General features: G+C 42.3%; 1 protein-coding gene across 9 annotated transcripts in view; it reads right to left on the bottom strand.

Moving 5' to 3' along the window:
- The window catches only part of itpr3 (inositol 1,4,5-trisphosphate receptor, type 3), a 312,431-nt gene that overhangs the window by 109,192 nt on the left and 176,410 nt on the right, over positions 1-26,829 (bottom strand). For all 9 annotated transcript variants that reach the window (XM_041195917.1, XM_041195916.1, XM_041195915.1 and 6 more), the window contains 6 exons: positions 22,562-22,744; positions 15,426-15,677; positions 14,256-14,400; positions 6,535-6,679; positions 5,049-5,245; positions 3,850-3,982 (listed from right to left, as the gene is read on the bottom strand). In XM_041195917.1, coding sequence (XP_041051851.1) covers positions 3,850-3,982; positions 5,049-5,245; positions 6,535-6,679; positions 14,256-14,400; positions 15,426-15,677; positions 22,562-22,744 — 1,055 coding nt within the window. The remainder of the gene's footprint in view (positions 1-3,849; positions 3,983-5,048; positions 5,246-6,534; positions 6,680-14,255; positions 14,401-15,425; positions 15,678-22,561; positions 22,745-26,829) is intronic.

Here is a 26,829-nt window from a genome sequence, read left to right as displayed (position 1 = left end):
CATTAAAAAGGCAGGGGAAGGCAGGGGGCAGCAGTTTGGGGGAGGTCCAAAGCACTGTCTGTTTTGGAACTCTAAGTGACAGATTGTAACATCAGGATTTCTGCACCATTCTCTGTCTGCCTGGTATCCCTAAGTTAAGATATTCTAAAGTTGCAGACAGTTTCAGGGGAGTAATAATTGTGAATGCTGACAGTTCACTGTCAACAACCACCCCACACCCCCACCCATTCTGGCCCATTATGTTCCATCCATCCTGATTATTGGAATTTTTTGACTGTAATCCTATGATCTATAATATAACTGTAAAGCCCCTTTGACCTCAAAAGCACACACCACCGTTCCATCAACGAATGTCATCCAGAAATGCACTCAGGCTTCCAACTATCAGATTCCCAGAACCATGCAACAAGGGACCAATTAGGACCATCTGTTTTGTGTTGTTTCAGTCACAAAAGTATCCAGTCCAATGTTTCTGCTAAGCTGTGCAGATATATGACCACACAGAAATCTGGAACGTACCACACTAGTGCAATAAACAGGCCACGCACAAACAATTTTCCTTCCAAGATGCATACATGTGTGTGGCTGCGCAGTAATCTTAAATGTACTCACACAACAATGAAAAATTAGAGAGAACATTGATTAAGCAGTATTCATTCCCCCCGCTGAAAACATTTTCAATGGCTCCCACTACATGTTCCTAAGATTAAAACTACACATAGGGCAGGACTTTCACCTCAGCGGGCGGACTCGCACCCAACCCGCTCGAGGGTGAAATGATGTGCGATGACGCCAGGCAAGCGCCCTGACATCAACGCGCAGTCGCGCAATGATTTGGTCGGAGGGCACGTGCAGGAATCGGCAGCGCGCCTGCCGACAGTTAAAAGGCCTGTAAGGCTATTAAAGTATCAATTAACTTAAATTTTTCACTGCCCATCCAACCTTACGGTTGGTGGGCAGGCAAAAAGGCCAAGCAGCCTTTGCATTTTTTTTTGGAAACCTCATCTACAGGCGGGGTGAGGTTTCCAACGTCAAATAAAAATAAAATAAAATTTTTTAAATTTCACTTATAACATGTCCCTACTCGTGTGAAAGAGTCATGAGGGGATGTGTTCAATAACATTTTTAAAATCTTTATTTCTAATTTTTAAAACTCTTCATCTCCCTGATGCCTCAGGGAGATTTTCAAGCGCTTACTCGCGCACGCGTTAATTTCCCCGCTCGTCGTCCTCCCCCCGTTCACACAGGCAGTGCTGAGCGCTGCCGCTTGCGTTTCACGCTGGGCAGGCCTTAGTTGGCCCGTCAGCGTGAAATTGTGGTCTGCCTCCGGTTGTGGGTGGCGGTCAGCTTCCCAATCGCCCCTGCCCACCCCCGCCAAGCCCACCTGATAAGGGCGAAATTCTGCCCGCAAATACAAAACAAAAACCCTCAGCCATAAATTTGGCTCTAGAACATCTTTCCCTTTTCCACAAACTGCACTACGCATCCCCCTTGGACTTTTGACAGATATTTCATGCTCCATGCCCAGATAATTTGCCCCAGATTCCCAATACAATATACCCCTTTATAACAGATAATATGCAGATGTAGCAAAGTTGGTCAAATATTTAAAGAATACAATTTATAAGAGCTACCACATCATGGGGCTTCAAAATGTGTGTAGCAACATGCCACTATTGTCACACAGCCCTTATACTTTCATGTGTAGGTCTCTTGCCCAATGAAGAAACTCCTGATTTTACTTACTTGAGCGATGATCACACTGCCTCATGGCCTCAGCCTGAGCTATGTGTCTCTAGGCCAAAGATTGAGCCCTATGACCAATCAAGCTCAGACATGAACTGTCTGTATTCACTGGCCTCTTTACCTTACAATTATTGACCTTTTTTGCCCTCAAGCTTCTGGTCCCTTTGTCCTCCTAACTTTGCCCAATATCCAAACAGGCCTGCCCAGCCCTGGATTTTATTTACAGACAGTACTGATAATAATTGAAGCAATTATTAAACAGGTATGCATATTAATAACAAATAGAGCTAAGATTGCAACTCATCAATAATAATAATGCATAATAATTATAAAACAGTACAATCATCTCCAATAAAGCCAAAACTGCATGCTAGTGGCAATAAATAAAGACAGAATACAGTAATATTAACATCAGTTAATTATATAGCTAGAGTTGTATTCCCAAACCCTATCATTCTTTCTGTCTCCAACATCAACATTAGATTCTGCCACTCCTCTATTTTGCAAAAAAGCCCCCTCCACCCAGATGCCAATCTTCTCAATCATCTGCATTTCTGCAGCTATCAAGGAATGTGGAGCTCTTAGTCCAAGCTTTCATGTCAAGTGAGGTAAAAATAATAAACGATAAAGACACGGGAGGATATTTAATGGAGACGACAAGGGTCTCATCCCCACCGGCTGGAAAGCTGATGAGAGTCCCTTGTTGCCACTCTTTAGGAAGATCTGCCACATCAACTGCCACTGAGTACTTGACAGGCCAAGGATGAGTCTTTCCCAGGGATCAATGACTTTACGGGTGGAAGTCCTGCCCACTGAGAGCTGCTGGCCAATCAGAGGCTGGCAGCTCTATTGAGCGGCAGCATCGGTACTTCACCCACCGGAGGTCTAGGATCATGGTTGGACCCAGGCCACAGGTAAGTGAGGGGAGTCACAGGGTGGGCTTCATAAGAGAACGGCAGCAAGGGCAGGCGGTGGCTCTCAGCTGATTCCCCTACCCCCTCCACTACCCTTCCTGATGCCAGATCCCTTGATCAGGCACTGATCAGCAGAAGGGAGGCTTTGATGAAGGGCCAGGAAGCATAAGACATATTTTTCAAAAGCCATACAGAATTACTTTGAAGTCAAACTTGTCAGAGAGATACAGAACGATGAGGAGACAAATGACATCCAGAAAAGAGAAGGTAGCATCAAGGAAGAGAGAATGAGGGAAAAATAATGAGAAGGGGAATGGGGGCAACCAGAAATGCAGGAATAGTAGCAAAAGCATGTGAGAGGCACAAAGAGGCAGAGAAAGATAAACTGCAAAGACAGAACTGATGTGAGAGGAGAAGAGAAGTAGCAAGATAGCTAGAGATACAAGTCTTTTCTGAAACAAAATTAGCCATGATCAATGTTACAGCAAATCAATTGGTAGCATTTGAAAAATAATCACTAGTGAAAATACTTAAGGTCACTATTCTAGCTCCTTTGCCTCATCATGTACTCTTCCACCGAGACTGAATTCAAATGAATACCATTCTATCTAACATCGTAAACAAGATTTGTGAAATACAAGTCATAGATTTCAGGGTGTTGGAACATCACTTTCCACAACTTGACTTTCTGAGATTGTTTTGAGATGCTCCCTCAAACTTGTAATTGCTTCTGGACTGCACAGTTGTAGAGTGACTAAATACGGCAACAGGGTAGAAATGCTTGATTTGTTATCCCTCCCAAATGGACTGCAGTGGTTTAAGATGGCTCATTACCACCATCTCAAGGGCAAGTAGAGATGGGCAACAAATGTTGGCCTTGCCAGTGATGACCACATTTCTCAGAGGAAATCTTCAAGTTGTTTCTAATGTCACTGATGGACAGCAACCTGAGGAGATTTTGCCCGACAAATCAGTAAAATGCCTGCTGCAATTTTTATTTTTTGGAAAGTTTTTTTTGTAGAATTGAAGGAGCATGCTGTAGACAGGGAAGCTCTCTACAGGGATCAGAGTGTTTGAAAACAATGGACACCTCAGAGAACTCAGCTTTCAGACATGTTGAACAGATGAGTTGTTTCCACAAGCATTTCACGTCAAACACTCCTGAGAGGTAAGTTATTATTTATGTTACCTGTCGACTCCATAAATGTAGCGATGGCGCCATCAGCCGTGCTCTCTGGTATAGGATTGCTGTCAACAAATTCCTTTTTGAAGACTGACAGCAGGTATGAAATTCTGAAGTCTAATCTGACATTAAGGATGAACTGAAAAGTAAAGAACTTAAATTAATTCAGTGAAGTTTTTTTGTGGTGGGGGAGTGGGGGAAAGAGGATGTTAATGAGCATTTTCTTCCTGTCTTCACTGTTTTGGATTCTGTTTCTTCTGGGGAGTCTCAAATCACTGACTGAATCCTTCACAGACTGCCCCTCAACACCAGCTCATTGCTGCTGAGTCAATGGCTCAAAAACATCTTCGGGGTTACCGCAATGCCTAGATAGCATGATATCCTGCCCCTTTCTATTGGGCCTCAAATTAAAAAAAATATACTTTTAAAGTGTTCAGTTGAAATCTGCACATCTTTGACATTTCCCATGCACTAAACAAATTCCAATTCATTCCAAAGGAAGAACCCATCAAAGAGATGGGTGCTTCGAGATCAAAGTACTTCCCAGTCTTTATAAATCTACCTTATCCTCATTCCAATTATTGCTTTACAACCCCATGGACCCCATCATGAAATTATTCTCTTCACACTGACTATGGCACATCAGAGAATGGCTCTAAAGAGAATCCTCAGGCACTTTTTTACTTTAACACGTTTTTTTTTTGTTTCTATTTCAGGAGGGTGATCTTTGTGTATTGCCTTAATTTCTGCATGGGTTTCCAGTTTCCAGTCTCCAGTGATGGGGAAAGCAGTAGTGTGAACAGGTGGGCCGATTCCAGCTTTAATCTAAAAGCAATTTCATTGTCCTATATTTTTACTAGTCAGTGAAGCTTTCAGCTTCCTTCATGTTCAGCTGTTTGTAGTTATGGCTGCAGCCAATGTTCAGAGAATTGCAAGCCCTGTAGGCCACTCCATTTTCCTAACGTAAAAGTGGCTATAGATTGGCATTTAAGAGTCACTTAGATAACAGTCAGAAAGTGCCCAAGCCAGGAAAGGTCAACACAAATTGAGCACACAGCAGTATTCTTAAAAATAATTAGAACATATTATAAATATTGGTTAACTCTGACCTATACGGCTCAGAATACATTAGGTTCAGCACCTTGAAAATAAGGATAAAAATCCAAGGTTACTGTGGTAACTTTAAATCCAATGATATTTCATACCTGTAAAATCTCCAAGATTTTCAGCTTTGTATCCATAACAGTGATGTTTTTACTGTCAGGAATATCTTTTGGCTTTGTCTGGGCTTCCATGTTTACACTGGGACGTGGAACAGGACCAAACAAAGACTGTTTTCTGCTTAGAACCATCGTGGATACCATCTGTCCAACTCCATGGATTGACTTCTTCATACTTTTCCCTAAAATATAGGAAAGGCTTGGGTTTTAGGATTAGCAGAGCTGGAACCTTACAAAATTAGGGAATATCTCAAGAGCTAAGTAACTTGGCCATTAGTGTATGGTCCAATTTCTTATTTGGACAATATCAGCTTAATTTTACAGCATTTTTTCTCATACATCACCTGAAAAATAATTTGATGCCAAAAATGATAATCGACATTGGGGAATGATGAAAAATCATTAGTTGCATAAAACTGTGCACTGGCAAAAAATAAACAGAAGGACGCCAAACATCTTTACAAACCACTGTGGATTCAACAGCCATTAAAAGAAATATCGGCAATGAGATGTTGGTCTTACTGCTATTATTTTGTTTCCCTGCCATTGCAAGGTAAGGATTTATTTCAGTATCCAAAGGACTTGCCTTTGTTGCTTACTATGACCAAAGCCACAACTAGCAGTGGCTTCAGCATCAACCATCATAACACAGGAAAGGAGCCTGCAGTCGAACTGAGAAAATAGCAGTGGAATTAGGGCATCATCATTTGTTTTAGATTGTAAGCCTTTCAAAATCTATTTATAGGTTGAAATGGTATTGTTCAATATCAGTAGCAAAAGCATTAAGACAATGTATGACATTCTTTTGTCTGCTATTTTAATGAAGGTACTGAACAACTTAACATGTATGGATTAAAACAGTGAGCAACAAATTTGACAGGAACACATTACCACATTCATCATTAACATCACCAATGAATTTCAAACCTGAACTAAGTCAGAGTTGAGATTCTGTGCCAATTCTGCATCTCTTGGCACTTAGAAATGGAATTTTCTTTTGATATTTATAAAAGTTGGCATCAAAAAGACACCTACAGTTTATTTTATATAAGATATCAGAACTCCTGCTAAAATTTCTCATTTGTAATAGTTCATAATCACACAATCATTCTTGTGTACAGGTTAAATAGATATGTAAGAAACAGGAATATCCATTCAAACTGTGCAACCTGCAAAGTATGTATATATTATATATAAAATATCTGACTCTTTGTGGCCTCCCTCAGACACATCCCCACTCCCCCATTGTCTGAAGAGGAGACAATATATTCTCCCATACCCTTCACCCTTTCCCAGCAAACTGATCAATGAGTTGCTGTAAATGCGTGAAACACTTACTACTTTGGTACCCAACTACCAAAATCATTCATTAGTCCTACCCACTGCCAAACAGAAGAATCACAATAAAAATCGGTCCCATTCTTACTATGTAAGCATCCTGAGAACAAAACTCTTGCACAAAAATACTCACCAGCCCCCTCATCATGCTCCATTGCATCCATAATGTTGGCATCTTGATTACAATCAATAATACCAAGCAGTGTCCTGGTCAGTCGCAGAAGCTCACTGAAGCTGTAGAAACCAAAATAGATCAGATGTCTGGCCAAGCTGACCACCTAGAATAGAATGCAAAATATGAGGACCGGTGAATTTATAATATACAACACACAATAAATATTTATAATATACAACACACAATAAATATTTCCACACCAAGCACAGATCTTGAATACTTGCCTTGCTGAGTAATTATGAACATTAATGCAACAAGTATTATCAATATTGATTTAAGAAAATTCAATATAAGTAGATAATCCTGAAAGAACTCCAATTTCAAAGGAATGAAACCTTGGTATGTAAATCCTGGAAAAGCTTTCCATACCATCTGCCATCTTGGCTATTAGAAAAAGTAATTTCCCCACCCTTACTTTATACTCATTATTGAGAATGTCTCTTGGAAAAGGATAGCTACAGGTATGTGAATCTATTTGTTATATATTAAATTCAATATCTGGGGCACATGCTTTATCAATTTTTTTTAATGAAGTTTACAGTAGCTTGTGCTCATCGCTGATCTTGCTTCCTGAACCTGCCGCAACCCTGATCCTCCTTTCCCTTCCTGACCCTCAGACTTGTGCCATCTCCCTATGCCCAACCCTCCGACTTGCAGCCTCTCCATGTGCACAGGTGTAGTAATTATGGCTTTATTTAGTGTGTAATGTATCTTTAAGAATAATAATTGTTGGGTAAGATCACATGATCCATAGTAACTAATAGGGGAGTAGCACGGGCTACTTTACCAGTCAGTGTAGAGATAGAGTTAGAGTTGAAAGCACAAGTGTAGTTGCAGCTGAGCGTATTGTAAATAAACTTAAAAGTTTCCACCTAAGAACTGTCTGCTGATCAACTCCATTGTTAATTGTAGAATTCGGCACCCTACAACAAACTGGTGATGAGGATAAAACAGGACTGAACAGAAGAAATCATGTTAAAAAGAAATCGGCACTGTACCTCGCCTAGCGATTGTAACTAGCATTAAAATTAAAGAAGCTATCCCCTCTCATAATGCCACAATTTTGGAGAATTGAACAGCCACAGACGATTGGTCTCAATATATAGAACGCCTCACATTGTTTTTTCAAGCGAACAAGATTATGGAGGAAGAGAAGAGGCGAACGATCCTCTTGAGTACTTGTGGGAGCAAAACCTACAGTTTGATTCAAAGTTTGACGGTACCCAACCCCCCCAGATTTAAAGGTTTTTGATGAATTGGTGGACCTTGTGAAGGGTCACTTTCAACCCAAGCCCTTGGTCACAATGCAGAGGTTCAGGTTTAATTCACGAAATAGAGCCCCAGGTGAGACAATTACATGCTACGTGGCAAACTTGAAGCAGCTAACAGAACATTCTGAGTTCGGTACGACTCTGAACGACATGCTCAGAGATCGTTTATTGTGTGGTGTGAAAGAGGATATTATTCAGATAAGATTATTGTCCAAAGTGAAGCTGGATTTCAAGAAGGGGCTAGAGATAGCGCTGGCCATGGAAAGTGCTGTAAGAGATTCACAAGCAAATGAGGGTGCGCAAATTGGCACCATCCTTCACATCGGGCGGGAAACCTCGGCCGAAAGAGGTGCAAAAAAGGGAGACTCTGCCGAGATATGGGAAATGGCCCACATTGGCCAAAGAATAAAGAAAATAACTTAGCAGTGAAACTGAAGAATAATTTTAATAGAGGTGGAAACAATCAGTCCTTTGGCGATTAGCAGTTTAAAAAAATTGAATGCTACTATTGTCATAGAAATGGATATATGATAAGGCAATGCAATGAATGATTCAAGCAGGCTTGTAAACAAAAGAAGAAGCCCAATGAAATCTACTATATAGAAAAGACTGAAACAACAAATTCAGACATTTTGTTTAATCTGAAAGTTGGAAAGACAGAACCAATATTTGTCAGAGTGAAAGTAAATGGCAAATCTGTTAAAATGGAAGTGCACACATGAGCTTCCACCACAGTAATTGGGGAAACACGCCTTCAGATATTTGAACAATAGTGAACATCAATTAATCTTAGAAGAAACAGTTGCTAATTGCATATACTGGTGAAGACATTCAAGTAAAAGGCATAAGCAGAGTAACTGACAATTATGAAAGCCAATCGGCAAAGCTACCAATGTTAGTATTGAGAGGCCTTCTAGAGCAAAATTGGTTAAAGGAGATTAAGTTAGAATGGTTTGAAATTTTTCAGTTGAGAGCAAGTGGGCTATCAGAGCTACTTAGAAAGTACGCCATCATACTTAAGGATGAACTGGGGAAAATCCAAGGCCTGCATGCCAAGATTCATGTGGATCTGGAAGCAACCCCTCACTTCATGAAGGTGAGAACAGTGCCATATGCCCTGTGAGAAAAAGCCGACATTGAACGGAACAGACTAGAGAAACTGGGCATTATACAACCTGTTGAGTTCTCAGAATGGGCAGCACCCATAGTCACTGTCCTTAAACCCGACCAAAGTGTCCGAATTTGTGGAGACTACAAATTGATGGTAAATACAGTACCTAAGCTGGACAGGCTCACCCTATTTCAAAAATCGAAGACCTGTATGCAAAGCTGACAGGAGGGACAACGTACACAAAGCTTGACATGAGTCATACTTATCAACAACTTATGTAGCCAAGTTAAAGGGGGAGGAATGTTACAATTATGGTTTTATTTAGTGTGCAATGTACCTTTAAGAATAATGCTTGTTAGGCAGATCACATGATCTGTAGGACTACCTCACCATTCAGTGTAGAGAGAGAGTTGGAGTTGAAAGCACACGTGTAGTTGCTGCTGAGTATATTGTAAATAAACTTAATGTTTCCACCTAAGAAGTGTCTGCAGCTCAACTCTATCATTAATAGTGCAACTCGGCCACCCTACAACACAAGGCAATGATGATAAAACAAATCTCACGATGCTCAACCAGATTACAGGCCCTATTAACTTACTGACATTAAAGTGAAACAACGTTAAATGGGCAACATTAAATGCGGGTGTATTATACTGGGATCCCCCGTCATTGAGGGTAGGAATGTTTTTAGATCTTCCTCCTCCAGTTTGCTGTCCACCACCACTCATAACTAGATGTGGCAGGACTGCAGAGCTTTGATCTGAACCATTGGCTGCGGATCGCTTAGCTCTTCTGTCACATGCTTCCTCTCCTGTTTAGTTTGCATGTAGTCCTCTGTTGTAGCTTTACCAGGTTGGCACCTCATTTTTAGACATGCCTGGTGCAGCTCCTGGCATGGTCTTCTACATTCCTCATTGAACTAAGGTCAGTTCCTCTGGTTTTATGACAATGGTAGATGAGAGTTATGGTCAGCCATGAGGTTACGTATTGTGAACAAAAAGAATTCTGCTGCTGCTAATGGCGGCTCACAGCACCTCATTGATGTCCAAAATCAATGTTGAGGACTGCCAGGTCACTCCATTCTGACTGTATATCACTGTGCCACCATCTCTGGTGGGTCTATCCTGCTGGTGGGACAAGACATACCCAGGGATGGTGATGGAGGAGTCTGGGACATTGGCTGTAGGGTATGATTGGGTGAGTATAACTATGTAAGGCTGTTGACTGACAAACCTGTAGGGCATGCTCCCAATTTTGGTACAAGTTGCCAGATGTTACTGATGAGGACTTTGCAAGCTTGACTGGGCAGGGTGTGCCTTTGTCATTTCTGGTGCCTAGGTCAATGCCAGGTGGCCTGTCCAGTTTTATTCTTATTCAACTTCTTTATCATTGTTTGATACAACTGGGCAACTTTCTCAGCCATCTAAGAGTCTAGACCAAGTAAGGATGGCAGATTTCCTTCCCTAAAGGACATTAGTGACAAATGAACTAGGGAAAGGTTGTGGCGTAGTGGTAATGTCAGAATCCAGAGGCCCAAGTTAATGCCTTAGGGACACAGTTTCAAATCAAAGCCAGTCTCAGTAATAATAACAATGAAATTATCATCTATTTATCTTAAAACCTATCTGAATGTATGTCACTTCTAGCAAGCGTAAATGAGTGATGTTACAAGCTCGACCAGTTAACTTAAATTGGTTGTTACTGTACCTATTAGCGCATTCAGGATTGTTCAGCAAGTGCTGCCCAATCATGGAATCACATGTAGACATTTTGTTATAGGATTTGAAATGCCCACCTGGGCATTTTCCCATGTCAGGAAAGCCTACTGTTGTATAAGGAGGCCACTGTGTGAAACTTGGTGGCTATAATCCCTCCTTGATGGGCCCTCCATAGGCCATGGAGGGGATCCCCAGCGACAGTGGCCACCCCACGGCAACAGCACTATGTGTGCTCAGTGACTCACTGATTGTCAGGGCCTGCCTGCTTGTTCTGGTGCCCCCAACCTACCTGGACTCTCTTAAAGCACATTCCACAAATGAGGCACTCATTCCCAGGAACTACAGGCGTAGCAATGGCCAGTGGTAGCACTGATACTGCTGAGGCTTGAGCTGCCAGCCATGTGATTGGGCTGGCAGCTCTTAGGAGCTGCTGCAATCCTTAGCTGGACAGTGACTCTGGAAGCGGCCTCTGAATTGGCTGCCGCTGGCCACACTGGAGTGTCCTCCTACTTCCAGCCCCAGAAGCGGAACATCACCATTACCGGCAAAATTTAGCCCCTAGTTTCTCCCTCTCTTCCTACTTAAATAACGGAGTGACATTTGCAATTTTCCACACCAAAAATTCCCAAATTTATTTAATACCTTGAGGAGGAAACTATTTGGGCCAGGATTTTTACCTCTTCAGGTGGGCAAGCGTCCCGACGTCATCGCGCACTTGTGTAATATTTTGTTTAGTGGGAATGCACAGAAGTCGGCAGTGCACCCGCCAACAATTAACAGGCCTATTAAGGCCATTAAAGTCCAAATTAAATGTAATTATTTACTGCCCGTCCAACCTTACAGTTGGCGGGCAGGCGAAAAGGCCAAGCAGCCTTTGCACTTTAGAGAAAGCCTCATCCTCAGGCAGGATGAGGTTTCTAACAGCAATTAAAAAGAAAGCAAAAATTTTAACATTTCATTAATAACATGGCCCTGCTCATGTGACAGAGTCACATGAAGGGACATGTTTTTTAACGTTTTACAATTCTTTATTTTTCATTTTAAAAATTCTTCATCTCCCTGAGGCAGCTCTGTGCCTCGGGGGGGCTTTTCCTGCACGCACCTGCGTGCATGCGCATATTTGCACACCCGCCCTTCTCCCCCTGCCTCCACACAGGCAGTGCTGAGCACTGCAGCACCTGTTTCATGCTGGGCGGGCCTTAATTGGCCCACCAGCGTGAAATTGCAGTCCGATGCCGATTGCAGGTTGTGGTCAGCTTCCCGACCCTGCCCAGCCTGACCAATGAGGGCAAAATTCTGCCATTGGCGCTGAAGATTTGTCTGTCTTATGTCCATTATTTCCTCCATTCCTATTTTTACTTTGAGTAAATCCACTAAGTTCCTTCTCTTGCCTTATTTTTGCACCAGTGTATCAGTGGTACTTTCCCCTCTTCCTCTACTATGAAAGTAGATATAACATATTCATTTAACAAGTCTGCTGTTCAATATCTATCATAGATTTGCCTGCAATTTAATAGGCCCACATACCCCACAACAATCCTCTCTCTCATAATACATTGAAAAAATTTTGCCATTTGCTCTGATATCCCTCGCAAATTTTTAAAATATATTCCTTTTTGTAACATGTTAATTTTTTAGTCTACTTTTGTAACTTTTAACAATTTTCCAGCCTACTGTCTTTACAATTTTCCTTGCATTTTTGTCAGTTTTTACGCTTTTAGCTTGGCACTGTCTTTAACATTGTTGATCATGATTGCTGAATTATATAAATGCAACCTTTATCTTTTAAGTGTTTGTATTAATCTGAGTATTGTAATGGAATACTTCTTTGAATACTTACTTACTAAGGTTAGCTCAGTTGGCTGGATGGCTGGTCTGTGATATAGAGTAATACTAACAGCATGGGTTCCCATACCAGTTAAGGTAATCAATAAAGGCCTTGTCTTCTCAACCTTGCCTAAGGTGTGGTGATCCTCAGGTTGATTCACCACCAGTCATCTATCTTTGATGAGAGAGCAGCCTATGGTTCTCTAGGACTACAGCAACTTTCATTTCATTTTCCCATTAGCCTTGCCTCGCTTACTGTGGTCAATTCACTTCAGAGCCCTTTGACATTTATGTTAAATTTAAAACCTTTATTGTGACTCTTCTTTCGCTCTCAAACCTAATATCAAATTCTGTCATAATACAGTGTTATTTGCAAGATATCCCCCTTACTGTCAAATTGTTAGCTGCTTTTGGTTTATTACTCACTATAAAATCCAGTTTGGCCTACTCCCTTGTCAATTCTAAAGCATATTGTTCCATAAAACTGACCTACATGCTAGCATTTTATTGCCTTTATGAGCTGAGCTGTTCTTCTTCTCCCAATGCACACAAAAATTAAAATCTCCCATTGTAAAGACACTGTTACATACTTAACAGATCTACATATTTACACATCGCCCTCCCAGCCCATCCCCAACCCAACTATATCCCACAGGAAACATACCCAGTTTACATACACCATTTACATGTGCCAGAAATGCCAGAAAAATAAACTTTGCCTCTCAATTAATCATTTGCCTTCAATTCAAATGCTGGCCGATCTACTATGATGACCATACACTTTACCTGGCTGATAATATGTTTATATAGGAGCTGACACCAAGACACACATGAAGCCTACAATTCCAGACAACATTAGCTCATATTATGTAGCACCTTTAAGGTAGTAACATGAGTAACATGAACCAAGTGTGGGTGGATATCAACTCAAAGCAAAAGGCAGAATAAAGATAAAGGAGATGACTGACGGGATTGGTGAAAGAATAAATTTTGAAGAGATTTTTGAAGGTAGTGAAAGACAGAGCAGGACGAAAAGGTTCATGGAGTAAATTCCAGAGCAGATTGAAGGAGGAATACACAGCAGTCAGCAGCTTTGATCCAGTGTTTCCAACCAAACACTAATGAGGACCCCTATCCATCAAAATGGCAGCTGAAACTTTGAGCATTAGCTTAAAGAACGTGGATTATAGATCTTGAAGTCACACTGAGATAAGATGTATCTGTTGTGAAAAATCAGTGAAAAATAGCAGCCTTCATTGTGAGTAAAGTTTGGTCCCATTGATTGAAAAATATGAGATCCTGAGGGGACTTGACAGGGTGAATGTGGAGAGAATTTAGAACAAGAGTTCACTCTTTAAAAATAAGAGGTCACTCATATAAAACGGAGATGAGATGAAATTTTTTCTCAGAGGATCGTGAGTCTTTGGAACTCTCTGAAAAGGCAATGGAAGCAGAGTCTTTGAATATTTTTAAGGCTGAGGTGGATAGGTTCTTGATAAGCAAGCGAGTGATAGGTTATCGGGGATTAAGCTGAATGTAGATTTGAGGTTACTATCCAATCAGCCGTGATCTTATTAACTGGCGATGCAAGCTCGAGGGGCCATATGGCCTACTCCTGCTCCTGGTTCGTACGTTCGTGTGTATGCTAAACCTGATAAAACATCTATATGTGTTTACCAAACTGTCAAAATTGTTCAGACTAAGTGAGAATTTAAAATAACGGGTAAGGAAGCACGCACAACGAAAAAATACCTCATATGTGAGCTTATTCTTTTCCTCATTAGAAAATGGAAGAGCATCATTCACCACGTTGTTGAGATAATCTTCCATAAACTCCATTGTATGAGCAAATTTGTTTTTCTTGTCATCCCTTAAGTCATTCAAATTGGAATCATAACTGCAAACAAAAATTAAATTACTGTCAAGTTTTCCCCCAACACTATCCTCATCAACAATTGGGTTTCACTGTCTGTTATGTGATAGTCAGAGAGGGCTTTTACATGGTTAGGGCAGGAATTATTAAATTGTCAGCTGACAGACAACGTTTTATAAAAATAAAAATATATGACCTCACTGGAAAAATAATGACATGTTAATGATGCATGGTGCTATTAATGTGCAAACAGGTTCAGGAATTAGAGATATGATGTGAGCTGTAAGTCTCCGGAACTTTCTGCTCAGGTGTTCGCTTTGTGCAAACAGCGTCTCATCTTTAGCTTCTTGCTATTTTTAATAACTTGCTGGATTTGCAAATTAATTTCCCATTAAAGCTGGTGCAATAAATTAAGTCTGGTAATTAATAGCATAAGTACCCTTTCAATTATGTGAATTATTTGTGCAATGCCAATAAACTTCTCTGGTTAATTAAAGGTGAACAATTGAAAGTGCGGAGTCTCACTCTCTCAGATGGTGAATTTTTCTTAGAGATTCTAAAAAGTTTTTTTTTAAACTTTTCCTTCCTGTCTCTTTTCTCCCTCAGTCAATCCAATTTCTTTCCCCTCTCTTCGTTTTTCTTTCCGTACCAGTTTTGAATTTAATTCACCTCATTGCCTTCCCTTTCATTCCTGTTTCTTCCTCAGTCCTTCAATTTCATTGGTTACGGGGTACACTATTGGTCCCACCATTTAGTAAGATCCCAAATGTCCTGCTGCCCTTGACACAGCGTTATTAGTTCACACTTTCAGCAAGTTATGGATAAATGTTTTGAGCTGAACGGTGTAGGAAAATGTCCAGTTAGCAACACAGACACTTTGAGATGCAATGTTGCTCTAACAAGCTCCAGCCCATAATAATACATTATGACCCCTGCTGGGTTATAACTCTTGACCCTCTCTAGATTACACAATTCATATTCCTAAATTGTTCTAGCTAAGCTATATCCACTTCAAGTAAACTCATTGAGACAAATAAAAATGGTCTTACTCTTTGATAGTAATTGTTGTAGGTATTTCAGTCCATAGTCGAGCAAATTTCACTGGTGTTACCAGTTCCTGGGGGTCCCGGTCTACATGGACGTGCAACATCAGATTACAGAAAGAAGCTCGTATATCAAATGGCAACGTTTCATCTGCCATGCACAGAAATATCAAATCCACACTCAGCTGCTTGGAAATTTCATCAATTGCCAAATATTGACGATCTAGACAGATCATAGCAAAGAGCTTCAGCTGATACCTAAAACATAAAAATTGGGACATATTAGAATAGAATATTAGAATAAACATTCCTTTGGGTCCCAACAACTGGTCGGATTTTCCACACCTGCCCACCACCGTGATCTTCCGGTCCTGCCGCAAGTCAATGGACTTTTGGCTGGGGCACCGCCTCACTCGTGGTGGGGCCCGAAAATCCCAGCCAACATCTTTTAGCCTGAACTTTAGAGGAGCATCTTCCACTGCATGTTTCCATTTCCCACACCAACCATTTTGCAGCCCCTGTGTAATACAGTCAGCCATTGCTGAATTGGAGGTAGCTGAGGTAGCTTTGTACTAAGGGCCATGTCCACTTGGAATTTAATTGAGACTGTCCAAACAGAAGCTTTACTCTATGTACAACTGCAGTAACTATCAGCTTTAGATTTATCTTATCAAAATATCTTGTTAGGGGGAGTGTAAAAACCTACACAGTATGAAAACAGGGACAAAAAAAATCAACAAATAGGTGGCTGGGTAATATATGGAATAAAGACTTTGTTACAAATGCTGGACTTTACAAGAGTTATGTTTTAAACTGTCTCCTTTAATTCAAGGTAAAAAGGAATAGTTTAGAGAGGGGAATGTGACCTTCTACAAAATCTGCCCATAGACAAACCCATGTGACCTGCTTGATATGGAAGCAGAAACTCAAATTGAAAGTAAGGTGCAAATTTTAACAGCAGGACACAAAGCAGGAGGCAGCTGCATACAGACTCACAGAGTCAGTCAGACAGAGAGATTTGGGAAAGAAGGCCCACAACAGGTGCTGCCATGTTAGCCAAAAGGAAAGGACTATATTGGGGTTAAACATCAAGCAGAGTGTGGTGAGGATAGATTCCTAGTTCAAAGAACTGAGGCTTGTGGAGACTTAAATATCAAGGAGTCGCCAGAGGGTGCCTTGTTACTGGAAGTCCATTCGATTATGTTTAGAAGATTGAGCAAAGGGACTTTGTTTAAGAGGACAGTGGAAGATTTACCTGGTGAGGCAGGGAGAAGAGATCCTGTTAAAACAAGGAGGAGCTTGGGACTTTATCTTGAAACCTACATATGTGCAGAAAGTGCAGGGTAATGTATAAATGTGGCGTGAGGTTTTCAGCTGTATTAAGAAGTTAATGGGGAGTGCCTTTTCTGTAGCTTTATGTATTAGTTGCCTACTAATTAATGTTTAGCCCAAGTTGATTTTAGTTCATTTGTTACAACAAAAGTCTTAAAATGTGAAATTTTGTTGTGCGGTTCCTTTGCATCGGTCTTTGGGAATTCCACATCTCTCTTTAAAATATATCAGTCTCCATGGGGATTGCAACAACTTCTTTTCATCATTTAGATGTGGGTTCAAATCTAGCCCAGACTAAGGAAATGAAGGTCAATAGTAGTATTGGTTGGTCCTATTTCTGTCACTTGGACAAGGCCAGATTATCACTTTCCATGTATCTTTACGTAAACAAGGATAACTAAATTCTGCTGGAATTTCATAAGAATTTTATAAATCTTTCTTTACATGGTTTTCATTTGCGATCTCATTTATGATAAGGTTACGTAACACAGACCTGCTCATGCAACAGGAATCCAATTATTAGCATTCATTTTATCTCATTACGTCCGTTGGGAATAAGAAACATTCCATGCTCCAAATTCAAATGTTGCAATCCTGATTTTGCATTCCCGGGAAAATCTGTGCTAGGAATGACTAGCTTCCAAAGCAAGCACAGCACAAAGCACACAGAGTTGTCTAAACACACGTTTACAAGATCAAGATTACCCAAATAGGATAAGTGCCTTGGCCTTAAGCCAACAGCTACCCTAAAGGAGCACATGGAAAATCCAGCCAGCAGCTCAAATTTAAATTCATAAGGATCTGCCCGCTTTAATTCAGTGGCTACATAAGGAAGCAGATATTTTATAAAAATTTCAAGATGGAAAAGTGTTTGTTCAACTTTCCCAAGGCTGTGGTTATGTGGGGGAGGACGAAGGCTGTGGCAGAAAAAAACAGCAAGTAATTGTAGAGACAAATCGAATCTAGCAGCAAGTAATGGAATAGTGCAGCACTCAACTCCTGGTTTGATGACTGGCAAGGTGGGAATGCTGCTGCACATGGCAGTTTTGCCTTGCGTGGCACTCCAGGGCACCTGAAGCTAACAATGCCTACCTCCTGTCTGGAGGTGCAGCCAGATTAAATGATCTGTACAGTATCGGTGTGTCATGAGGCTCTGCATCCTTGTGACCACTAAGAAAAAGTACTGTAATTTCTTGTGCAAATGCCTCCTTTCTACAAGAGAAATTATGAATGGGCAGGGTTTTCTGGCCACCGCCCCCCCAGCTACCAGGATCGTCCGGTCCCACCGAAAGTCAATGGACTTCTGGCTGGGCCGCCGATCCTCCTGTGGCAGGTCCCACCACGACAGGGTCTGTAAATCACGGCTAATATGTTTCCTTTGTGAAAAAATGCTTCGATCACTTGCCTGATGCATCTGTGTGCACCCAACTGATGACATTTTATTATTTGTCCATGCGATGTGAGGGTTTCTGGCAAGGACGACATTCTTCCCCGTCCTTAACTGCCCTTGAGAAAATGGTGGTGAGCCACCTTCTTGAAGTGCTGGAGTCCATGTGAGGTAGGTGCTCTCAGAGGAAATGAGTGCCAGGATTTTGACCCAGCAGCAGTGAAGGAATGGCCATTTGGTTCTAATTCAGAACGGTGTGTGGCTTGGAGAGCAGGTTGCAGATGGTGGTGTTCCCATGTGGCTGCTGCTCTTGTCCTTGTGGTTTTCACTACATGGCCATCGGGTCACTTGCAGCCTGTGCTTGTCTTTCCTGCGGCCTGTTTGCTGACCCTCCCACTCTGCACCTCTGTCCTGCTCGTTGCCTCTCTTCTGCTCGTCTCTCTCCCTTGCCACCTCTCTCCCACTCTCCATCTCTCTCCCTTCATTGCCACTCTCCCATTCGCCCCTCTCCCTTGCTCGCAACTCTCTCGCTCGCTGCCCCTCTCCCACTCGCCTCTCTCCCCTCGCAACCTCTTTCCCACTTGTCTCTCTCCCAGTTGCTGTCTCTCTCCCACTCGCCAATTTAATTCACTCCATGTGATATCAAGAAACGGCTGAAGGCACTGGATAGTGCAAAGGCTATGGGCCCTGACAATATTCTGGCAATAATACTGAAGACTTGTGCTCCAGAACTTGCCGCGCCCCTAGCCAAGCTGTTCCAATACAGCTACGACACTGGCATTTACCCGGCAATGTGGAAAATTGCCAAGGTACATCCTGTACACAAAAAGAAGGACAAATCCAACCCGGCCAATTACCACCCCATCAGTCTACTCTCAATCATTAGTAAAGTAATGGAAGGGATCATCAACAGTGTATCAAGCAGCACTTGCTTAGCAATAACCTGCTCACTAATGCTCAGTTTGGGTTCTGCCAGGGCACTGACCTAATTACAGCCTTGATTCAAACATGGACTAAAGAGCTGAGCTTCTGAAGTGAGGTGAGAGTGACTGCCTTGACACCAAGGCCGCATTTGACTGAGTGTGGCATCAATGAGCCCTAGCAAAACTGGAGTCAATGGGAATCTGGGGGGGGGGGGGGGGGGGGGGGCACGACTCTGCTGGTCGGTGTCATACCTAGCACAAAGGAAGATGGTTGTGGTTGTTGGAGTAGCTGTGTGCACCATCTACAAAATGCACTGCAGAAATTCACCAAGGCTCCTTAGACAGCACCTTCCAATCCCATGACCACCACCATCTAGAAGGACAAGGGCAGCAGACATATGGGAACATCACCAACTGCAAGTTCCTCTCGAAGTCACTCACCATCCTGACTTGGAAATATATCACTGTTCCTTCACTGTCGCTGGGTCAAAATCCTGGAACGCTCTTCCTAACAGCCCTGTGGGTGCACTTACACCACATGGACTGTGGCGGTTCAAGAAGGCAGCTCACCACCACCTTCTCAAGGGCAACTAGGGACGGGCAATAAATGCTGGCCCAGCCAGCAAAACCCCATCCTGTGAACAAATAAAAAAAAACTTGTCGCCTTTCTCACTCGGCACCTCTCTCACACTCGCCTCCCTCCCACTTGATGCCTCTCCCCCTTTCATCTCTCTCCCACTCGCCACCTCTCCCACTCGCCACCTCTCCCACTCGCCACCTCACTCCCATTCGTCAACTCTCCCGCTCGCCACCTCCCCCACTCTCCACCTCCCTCCTACTCGCCACATCTCCTGCTCGCCACTTCTCTACCGCTTGGTGCTCTCCCACTTGGTTCTCTCCCACTTGCCTCCCTCCCACATATCTCATTCCCTTTGCCACCTCTCTCCCACTTGCCTCTCTTCCCTCGCCACCTATCTCCTGCTTGCCCATCCCCCTTGCCACCTCTCTTCCACTGGTCACCTCTCTCTCGCTCCTCGCCTCTCTGCTGCTTGCTTCTCTCCTGCTCACCTCTCTCCCACTTGCAGCCCCTCTTGCTTGCTTTCACTCTCTCACCACCCCTCTCCCAATCCCTCACTTACAGTTAGGATTCGAAAGAAGGAAGCAGTGAATGAGCAGGAAGGTCAGCAAGCAGGAGGGTCGAGGAAGGAAGCAACGAGTGGGAGAGAGGTCGTGAGCGGGATGTTTGAGGAGGGGAGCGGCAAGCAGTCGGGTCAGGGGGACCGAGAGGGTCAGCGAGCGGGAGAGGCAGCATATGGGAGAGGGATAGAGAGTGGGAGGATTGGGGAGGAGCGGCGAGCAGGGGAGAGGCAGCGAGAGGAGGATTGGGGAGGGGCTACTTAATTGGCTGCTTAAGGGCCTCAACTAGGGCGAGGATGAGTGGGCTGCCCTAGGCCTTGCCGGCCCCCCTGTAAAATTGTGGACTGGTCGGCGGCCAGTGTGAGGCTAACAGGAAAGCTATCCATGGAATTTCATAGGCCTCTCTGTCTGCAAACCCACTGGCAGGGTATAAATTAAGACATGTAGCAGAATGAATAGAAAGTTTGTTGATGAACAGGAAACAGACAATTCGGGTAAATAGATGTGGTTGAACCTTGGGAAGCATTGAAAGAGCTTCACCCCAGAAGTCAATGCTGGGCCTACTTATGTACTCAGCATATATGGATGATTTGGACTTGGGTGCAGGGAACTCCATCTCAAAATTTGCTGACGACATAAGAGTCGGTTTGATAAATGGCGAGGAGACATGTAAAATATTCAAAGAGCACGGGCAAGTTAAGAGAATGGGCATACAGTGGGCCAAAACAACTTAAAATGGATAAGTGCAAATTAATACATCTGGGAGAAAAGAAAGAATGGAAGTATATGCTGCCAGTGGGTATACAGACAGAGAGGCCTGTGAAATTCCATGGATAGCTTTCCTGTCAGCCTCACACTGGCCGCCGATCTGTCCACAATTTTACAGGGGGTCAGGGAGTATATGCTGACTAGAAAAACACTGAAGGGAATGCATGAAGATTCAAATATAGAATTCCCTAAAAGTGCAAGCACAAGTGGATAAAAATAAAAGTCCATTTCAATGTTGGGTTATAATAAGGGCATAGGGTGCATAAGGAAAGTAACGATTAATTTATATAAAACATTATTTGGGTCATAGTTAGACTACTGCATGCAGTTTTGAGCATCTCCATATATTAAAGTCATGGACAGAACATGGTATTGGTTCACAAAGGTGATGTCAGTAATGTCAGACTATGGTTATGAAGACAGACTTAAAATATTAAGTTATTTTCACTGGAGAAGAGACAGTTAACTGGAGATTGAACAGATATCAAGAGTTTTGGTTGCGAATGGGGACACGTTATTTCCTTTAGTTGGTGAGATGGTGATGAGTGGCCTTTGCTTAATATTATCGAAAATAGGTTGAGGGTGAGAGGTTAGGAGAAATTTCTTTACGCACTAGGTTAATTCAACATAGCCTCCTTTGCCACAGGTAAAGACTCTTGCATCTTTCAAGGAAATTGGACAAATATTTGAAACAGAAGAGACAAAGTTATGAGGAAGGAGCAGAACATGAGGATCAATTTTGAATAGTACTGGCAAAGAGCCAACATAGACATGATGGAATGATGAGTTCCTTCTGTGCTGTAAATCTCTGGTTCTTTGATGAAAGGGTGTAGTAAAGTGGTGCTTACGTAATAGACTAGCAAATCTGTGGTTATAAATTCAAAGACTATTGTAGCAAACATCTATATTGAATTCAATAAATTTGGCAACTTGGGGGCTGGCACCAGATAAAGTGATCTTGAAAGCTGCTAGATTATCCTAAAAACCAACTAACACCCTTAGGGAAGGGAACCTGTGACTCTGGCCAACATAATGTGGTCGACACTTATGGCCCTCTCAAATATACTTAAAAATATTCAGTTCAGGGAACTGAGGATGGGCAATAAAAGTAGCATTGCCAGTGTTGCTGAGGTCCTGAGAACAAAAAACAAATGGAATTGGAAATAACAGTGCTACAATGCAAAAAAAGTCTAATATGAGTAACGACAATAGGAGCTACAATATGAAGATGTTGATAAAGCAATATAAACAAAATAAATGCAGCAGTTCCAAAAAATATTGCATTTACCTTTAAGATGCCTACTCCTGCCAGCCAGGTACCCACACCCTTCAGGAGGGCAAGCACTGCCAGCAAGATCCATTCTAGGATTAAATAAAATCTTTTGATATAAAGAGGCTTGCACTGGTCACCAGCACAGCTTCCAAAAAATGCAACGTTCAGCTTTGCCACAAAACAATCATCAGATGACCCTCATGAAAAATAATGATTACTCAAGTGTTTGAAGTGCTATTCATTAACAAGTATATAAAGTGGTGCTTTTGAATGTAACTTTACGAAAAAGATTAATTATTTTAATAAATTATTTGCTAATTACCTGTAATAAGTCAAGATATTTTCATCATGAGCATTACCAGCTCTGGCCTCTTGAGCTAACTGTCTGATGCTCTTCTCCTGGACTTCATTCATTTTGTCTGTCCAGATCAACCAAACTTCCTCTTCAAAGTACTCCATACTCATATACTCTGGAGATTGAGACATCTCCTTCACTGGCCTCAATCTACAAAGAAAATGCAACAGAGCATTGAACTTCTCCATGCCTTACACTGTATTGCAAAAAGAAAAAAACACACAAGAGCTTGCACTTGCATGTATATTGCACCTTATGTCCTCAGGAAGTGCCCAAATGCTTTACAATGAATACGAGTCCCTGTTATCATGTAGGAATGCACAGCCATGTTTGTACAGAACAAGGTCCCACAAACAGTAAACAAATGAACAACCAAATAATCCATTTAGGTAGTGTTGCCTGAGGCAGGAATATTGGCCAGGACATTGAGAGAACTTAAACAAAAACAAAAATAGCTGGAAAAACTCCGCAGGTCTGACAGCATCTGCGGAGAGGAACACAGTTGACGTTTCGAGTCCGTATGACTCTTCATCAGAACTAAGGAAATAGAGAAATGAGGTGAAATATAAGCTGGTAGAGGGGGTTGGGACAGATAGAGCTGGATAGAGGGCCAGTGATAGGGGGAGGCAAAGAAGAGATTGCCAAAGATGTCATTGACAAAAGGAGAAAGGGGTGTTGACGGCGGTGATATTACCTAAGAATGTGCTAATGGGGACATTAAGGGTAGCAAGCAGGACAAGCTAGTGGCAGATGGCCCTAGTGGGGGTGGGCTGGGGGGCAGGGATCAAAATGGGTTAAAAGGTGGAGATAAAACAATAGATCAAAATACATTTAAAAATGGGTGGGAAAATAAAATTATATTTTTTTAAAATTATAAATTATTGGAAAAAGGGGGATCGGAAAGGGGATGGAGGAGAGAGTTTGTGATCTGAAGTTGTTGAACTCAATATTAAGTCCGGAAGGCTGTAAAGTGCCTAGTCGGAAGATGAGGTTCTGTTCCTCCAGTTTGCGTTGAGCTTCACTGGAACATTGCAGCAGGCCAAGGACAGACATGTGGGCACGAGAGCAGGGTTGAGTGTTGAACTTATTCGAGAGAACTTATTGTTCTTCCTTGAACAGAGATATGACCACCTGAATAGGAAGATGACTCCTCAATTTGGCGTATTGTATCAACATTGATCTGATTTACAATTCTGCATACAGTCTTTCTTTCACTTGTAACATATGCATGCTCAATCTGTGAAATAATGTTTTAACTAAACAGCAGGCCTCTGTTGCACTTGGTATTCAGTGATAGCTCTCCTTCAAATTGTCGGTAATATAGGTTCAACAACAATCTGACATTCCATTAATAATGTTCTTATATGCACCTCACTATCAGTCTCAGAAAATGATCTGATCCAGGCTTTTAAAGCAGAGCTTGAGATGCTTCCTGTTAATTGTCAGCAATACCTCACAATATGACATGTCAATAATATATAAGATTGGCCAGCTGTACCAAGATAATGAAGATGTAGAAGTGGCAATTAGAAGTGAGACAAGTTTTGCTAGACATTGATTAACCGGCACTTCAGAACAATTTGTATTATTTGTCAACCAGGGAACATTGTGTAGCTATGCCAGTCTCAAGCTATTATGCTCTGTGTAGTGTACATGAATATGAAAGAAACAGGAGAAAAAGACTATGAGACAAGTTACACTGCCACTTTATGAAGGATTTACATCCATCTCTTACACCTGGGTTTCATAAAGTTAAGTATATGTCCATCTGGTGTTTAGCCTGGAATATCACTAAGCTATTTAACGTGAAGTACAAAAACAAGTTTAGAAAAACATATCAATTTTGTACAAAATTTCTAGGCCTACAATTTTCAATTCCAGGTTTCAAAAAAAAGTGTTGATTGTATCATTGCAATGGAGCTCTGCCTATTGTTGAATTCCACCAGTCTCCACTTCACACCCCCCCCGATCACCAATGCACATTGGCTGCAGTGTATACCATCTACAAGGTATACTGCAGTAACTTACCAAGGCTCCTTTGACAACAGCTTCCAAACCCGCGATCTCTACCACCTAGAAGGACAAGGGCAGCAGATGCATGGGAACACCACCACCTGCAAGATCCCCTCCAAACCACACACCATCCTGACTTGGAACTATATCACTGTTCCTTCACGGTCTCTGGGTCAAAATCCTGGAACTCCCTTCCTAACAGCAATGTGGGTGTACCTGCGCCACAAAAGATGCAGCAGTTCAAGGAGGCAGCTCACCACCACCTTTTTAGGAACAATTAGGGATGAGCAATAAATGCTGGTCTAGCCAGTGATTCTCACATCCTGTGAATGAATAGGTAAAAACAAAGGGCAGAATTTTTAAGTTGGCGGGTGGGATCGGCGGGACTGGGATCTGCTGGGGAAGGGACAGCCAACCCTGATCTGGCCCTGAACGCGATTTCATGCTGGCTGGTGAAGCGCACGCTGAAATGCTCAGCACTGCTGGGGTGGGGGGCAGGAGGAGGGCAGGCGCTGATGTAAGCTGGCGAGCACTGAATGAAAGCTCCCTGAAGGTAGAGAGCTGCCTCAGGGAGCTGAAGACTTGAAAACAAGACTTGAAATAGAGTTTTTAAAATCAGGAGAAAAATGTCCAAGCATCACCTGATATATGCTGTCCATATTTTTTTTTAAATAATTTTAATTCAATAATGGAAACTTCATCCCACCCTTGTATGAGGTTTCATGAAAAATGCAAAGTCCGCCTGGCTGATTTGCCCATCTGCCAACCGTAAGGTTGGACAGACCACGAAAAGTCGGAAACAATTGCAACTTTAATTACACTAATTGGCCTCTTAATTGTTGGCAGTTGTGCTTCCGACTTTTGTGCATGCGTGCTGACCAAAATATCATGTCAGCACAGGATGACATCAGGACGCTCACCTGATGTCATCTCGTGTGATTTCACTTCCAATCTGGTCGGGCGCGCACCCGCCCGCTGACCTAAAAATTCTGCCCAAAGTCTGCTTTCCACCTTCCTTACAGAAATGAGATTGCACTGGTTAAGCCTTGCCGATCTATCCCTCCTTGTCTTTTGTAACTGTCCTTCAGATTTTAATTTGGTTGACAATTTCCCACCACAGTGATCCATCCACTGACAACCAATAATGGCAAATTTAGAATTGCTCACATAAGTCATGAGGAAAAGAAATGCTCCACGAGAATTATGTGGGCTACTGCTGTCCAGGCTCCCCTGTCATGGGTGCAGGAAGAGAAGCCAATTAAAGAGCTCTGCTAGCTACACTGGGACAGATAGGATTTGAACCAAGAAGGAAAAGGTTCACCATGGAGAGGAAGACACAGCCAAGTTGAAGTCCGAAGCTTGAACCTGAAACAGATGGTACTCTAGCCATCCAGAGGAAGATGCTTTTCAGGATATTGTCAGCAAATGGGGCAGTTAATGTTTCCCCATTATTACCCCAATAGAAGCAGTCAAATCTCCCTTTCCAATTTTTTTAGTGCCATACTTACCAACCGCCTTTCATAAACTCTACCATCCAATGACCTGCCCATAACCTTCTGAATTCAAAATCAGTGTCTTAATTTGCAAATCCCCTCATTCAGTCCTCCATTATAGCATATGCCTCTCCTCTTCCTAATCTTGTCCATTTTTGCATACTCTCCCAAAGCTCCATCAATGACAGGATCTTTTGGCATTTTCGTCAGAACCCAAAAATTCTCTGCCTAACCACCTGTGTCTGCCTTCATTTCTCATTTCAAACATCTACTGAAAGCTTATGCCTTTTGTGACCTCCCCACATTTTCTCCTGGTATTGTGCAATGTCCTCCCAACATTCCATTGTCTCCTCTGTGCATTGTTTATGGACATTTACTGCATTAAAGACAATATGCAAGTATAAGTTATTGTGATATTCTTTGTCTCTAAGTCCAAGGTGGGGAAGAATAATTAAATGTGGAAGATAAGGGTACTTTTTTTTTATTTCACTGCTGTCATGGGATTTGGTCAAGGGTACTAAGGGTTATGGAACCAAGGCAGATAGATGGAGTTAAAATACAGATCAACCATGATCTTACTGAATTTTTCTTTTTATTATTCATTCATGGGATGTGGGCTTCACTGGCTGGGCCAGCATTTACTGCCCATCCCAAGTGACCCTTGAGAAGGTGGTGGTGAGCTGCCTTCTTGAACCACTGCAGCCCATGTGGTGTAGGTACACCCACAAT

Source organism: Carcharodon carcharias, chromosome 9 (genome assembly GCF_017639515.1).
Source record: "Carcharodon carcharias isolate sCarCar2 chromosome 9, sCarCar2.pri, whole genome shotgun sequence".
NCBI classification, from domain to species: domain Eukaryota; kingdom Metazoa; phylum Chordata; class Chondrichthyes; order Lamniformes; family Lamnidae; genus Carcharodon; species Carcharodon carcharias.
The sequence above is the reverse complement of the archived record's forward strand: the minus strand, read 5'-3'. Positions and strand labels throughout refer to the sequence as shown.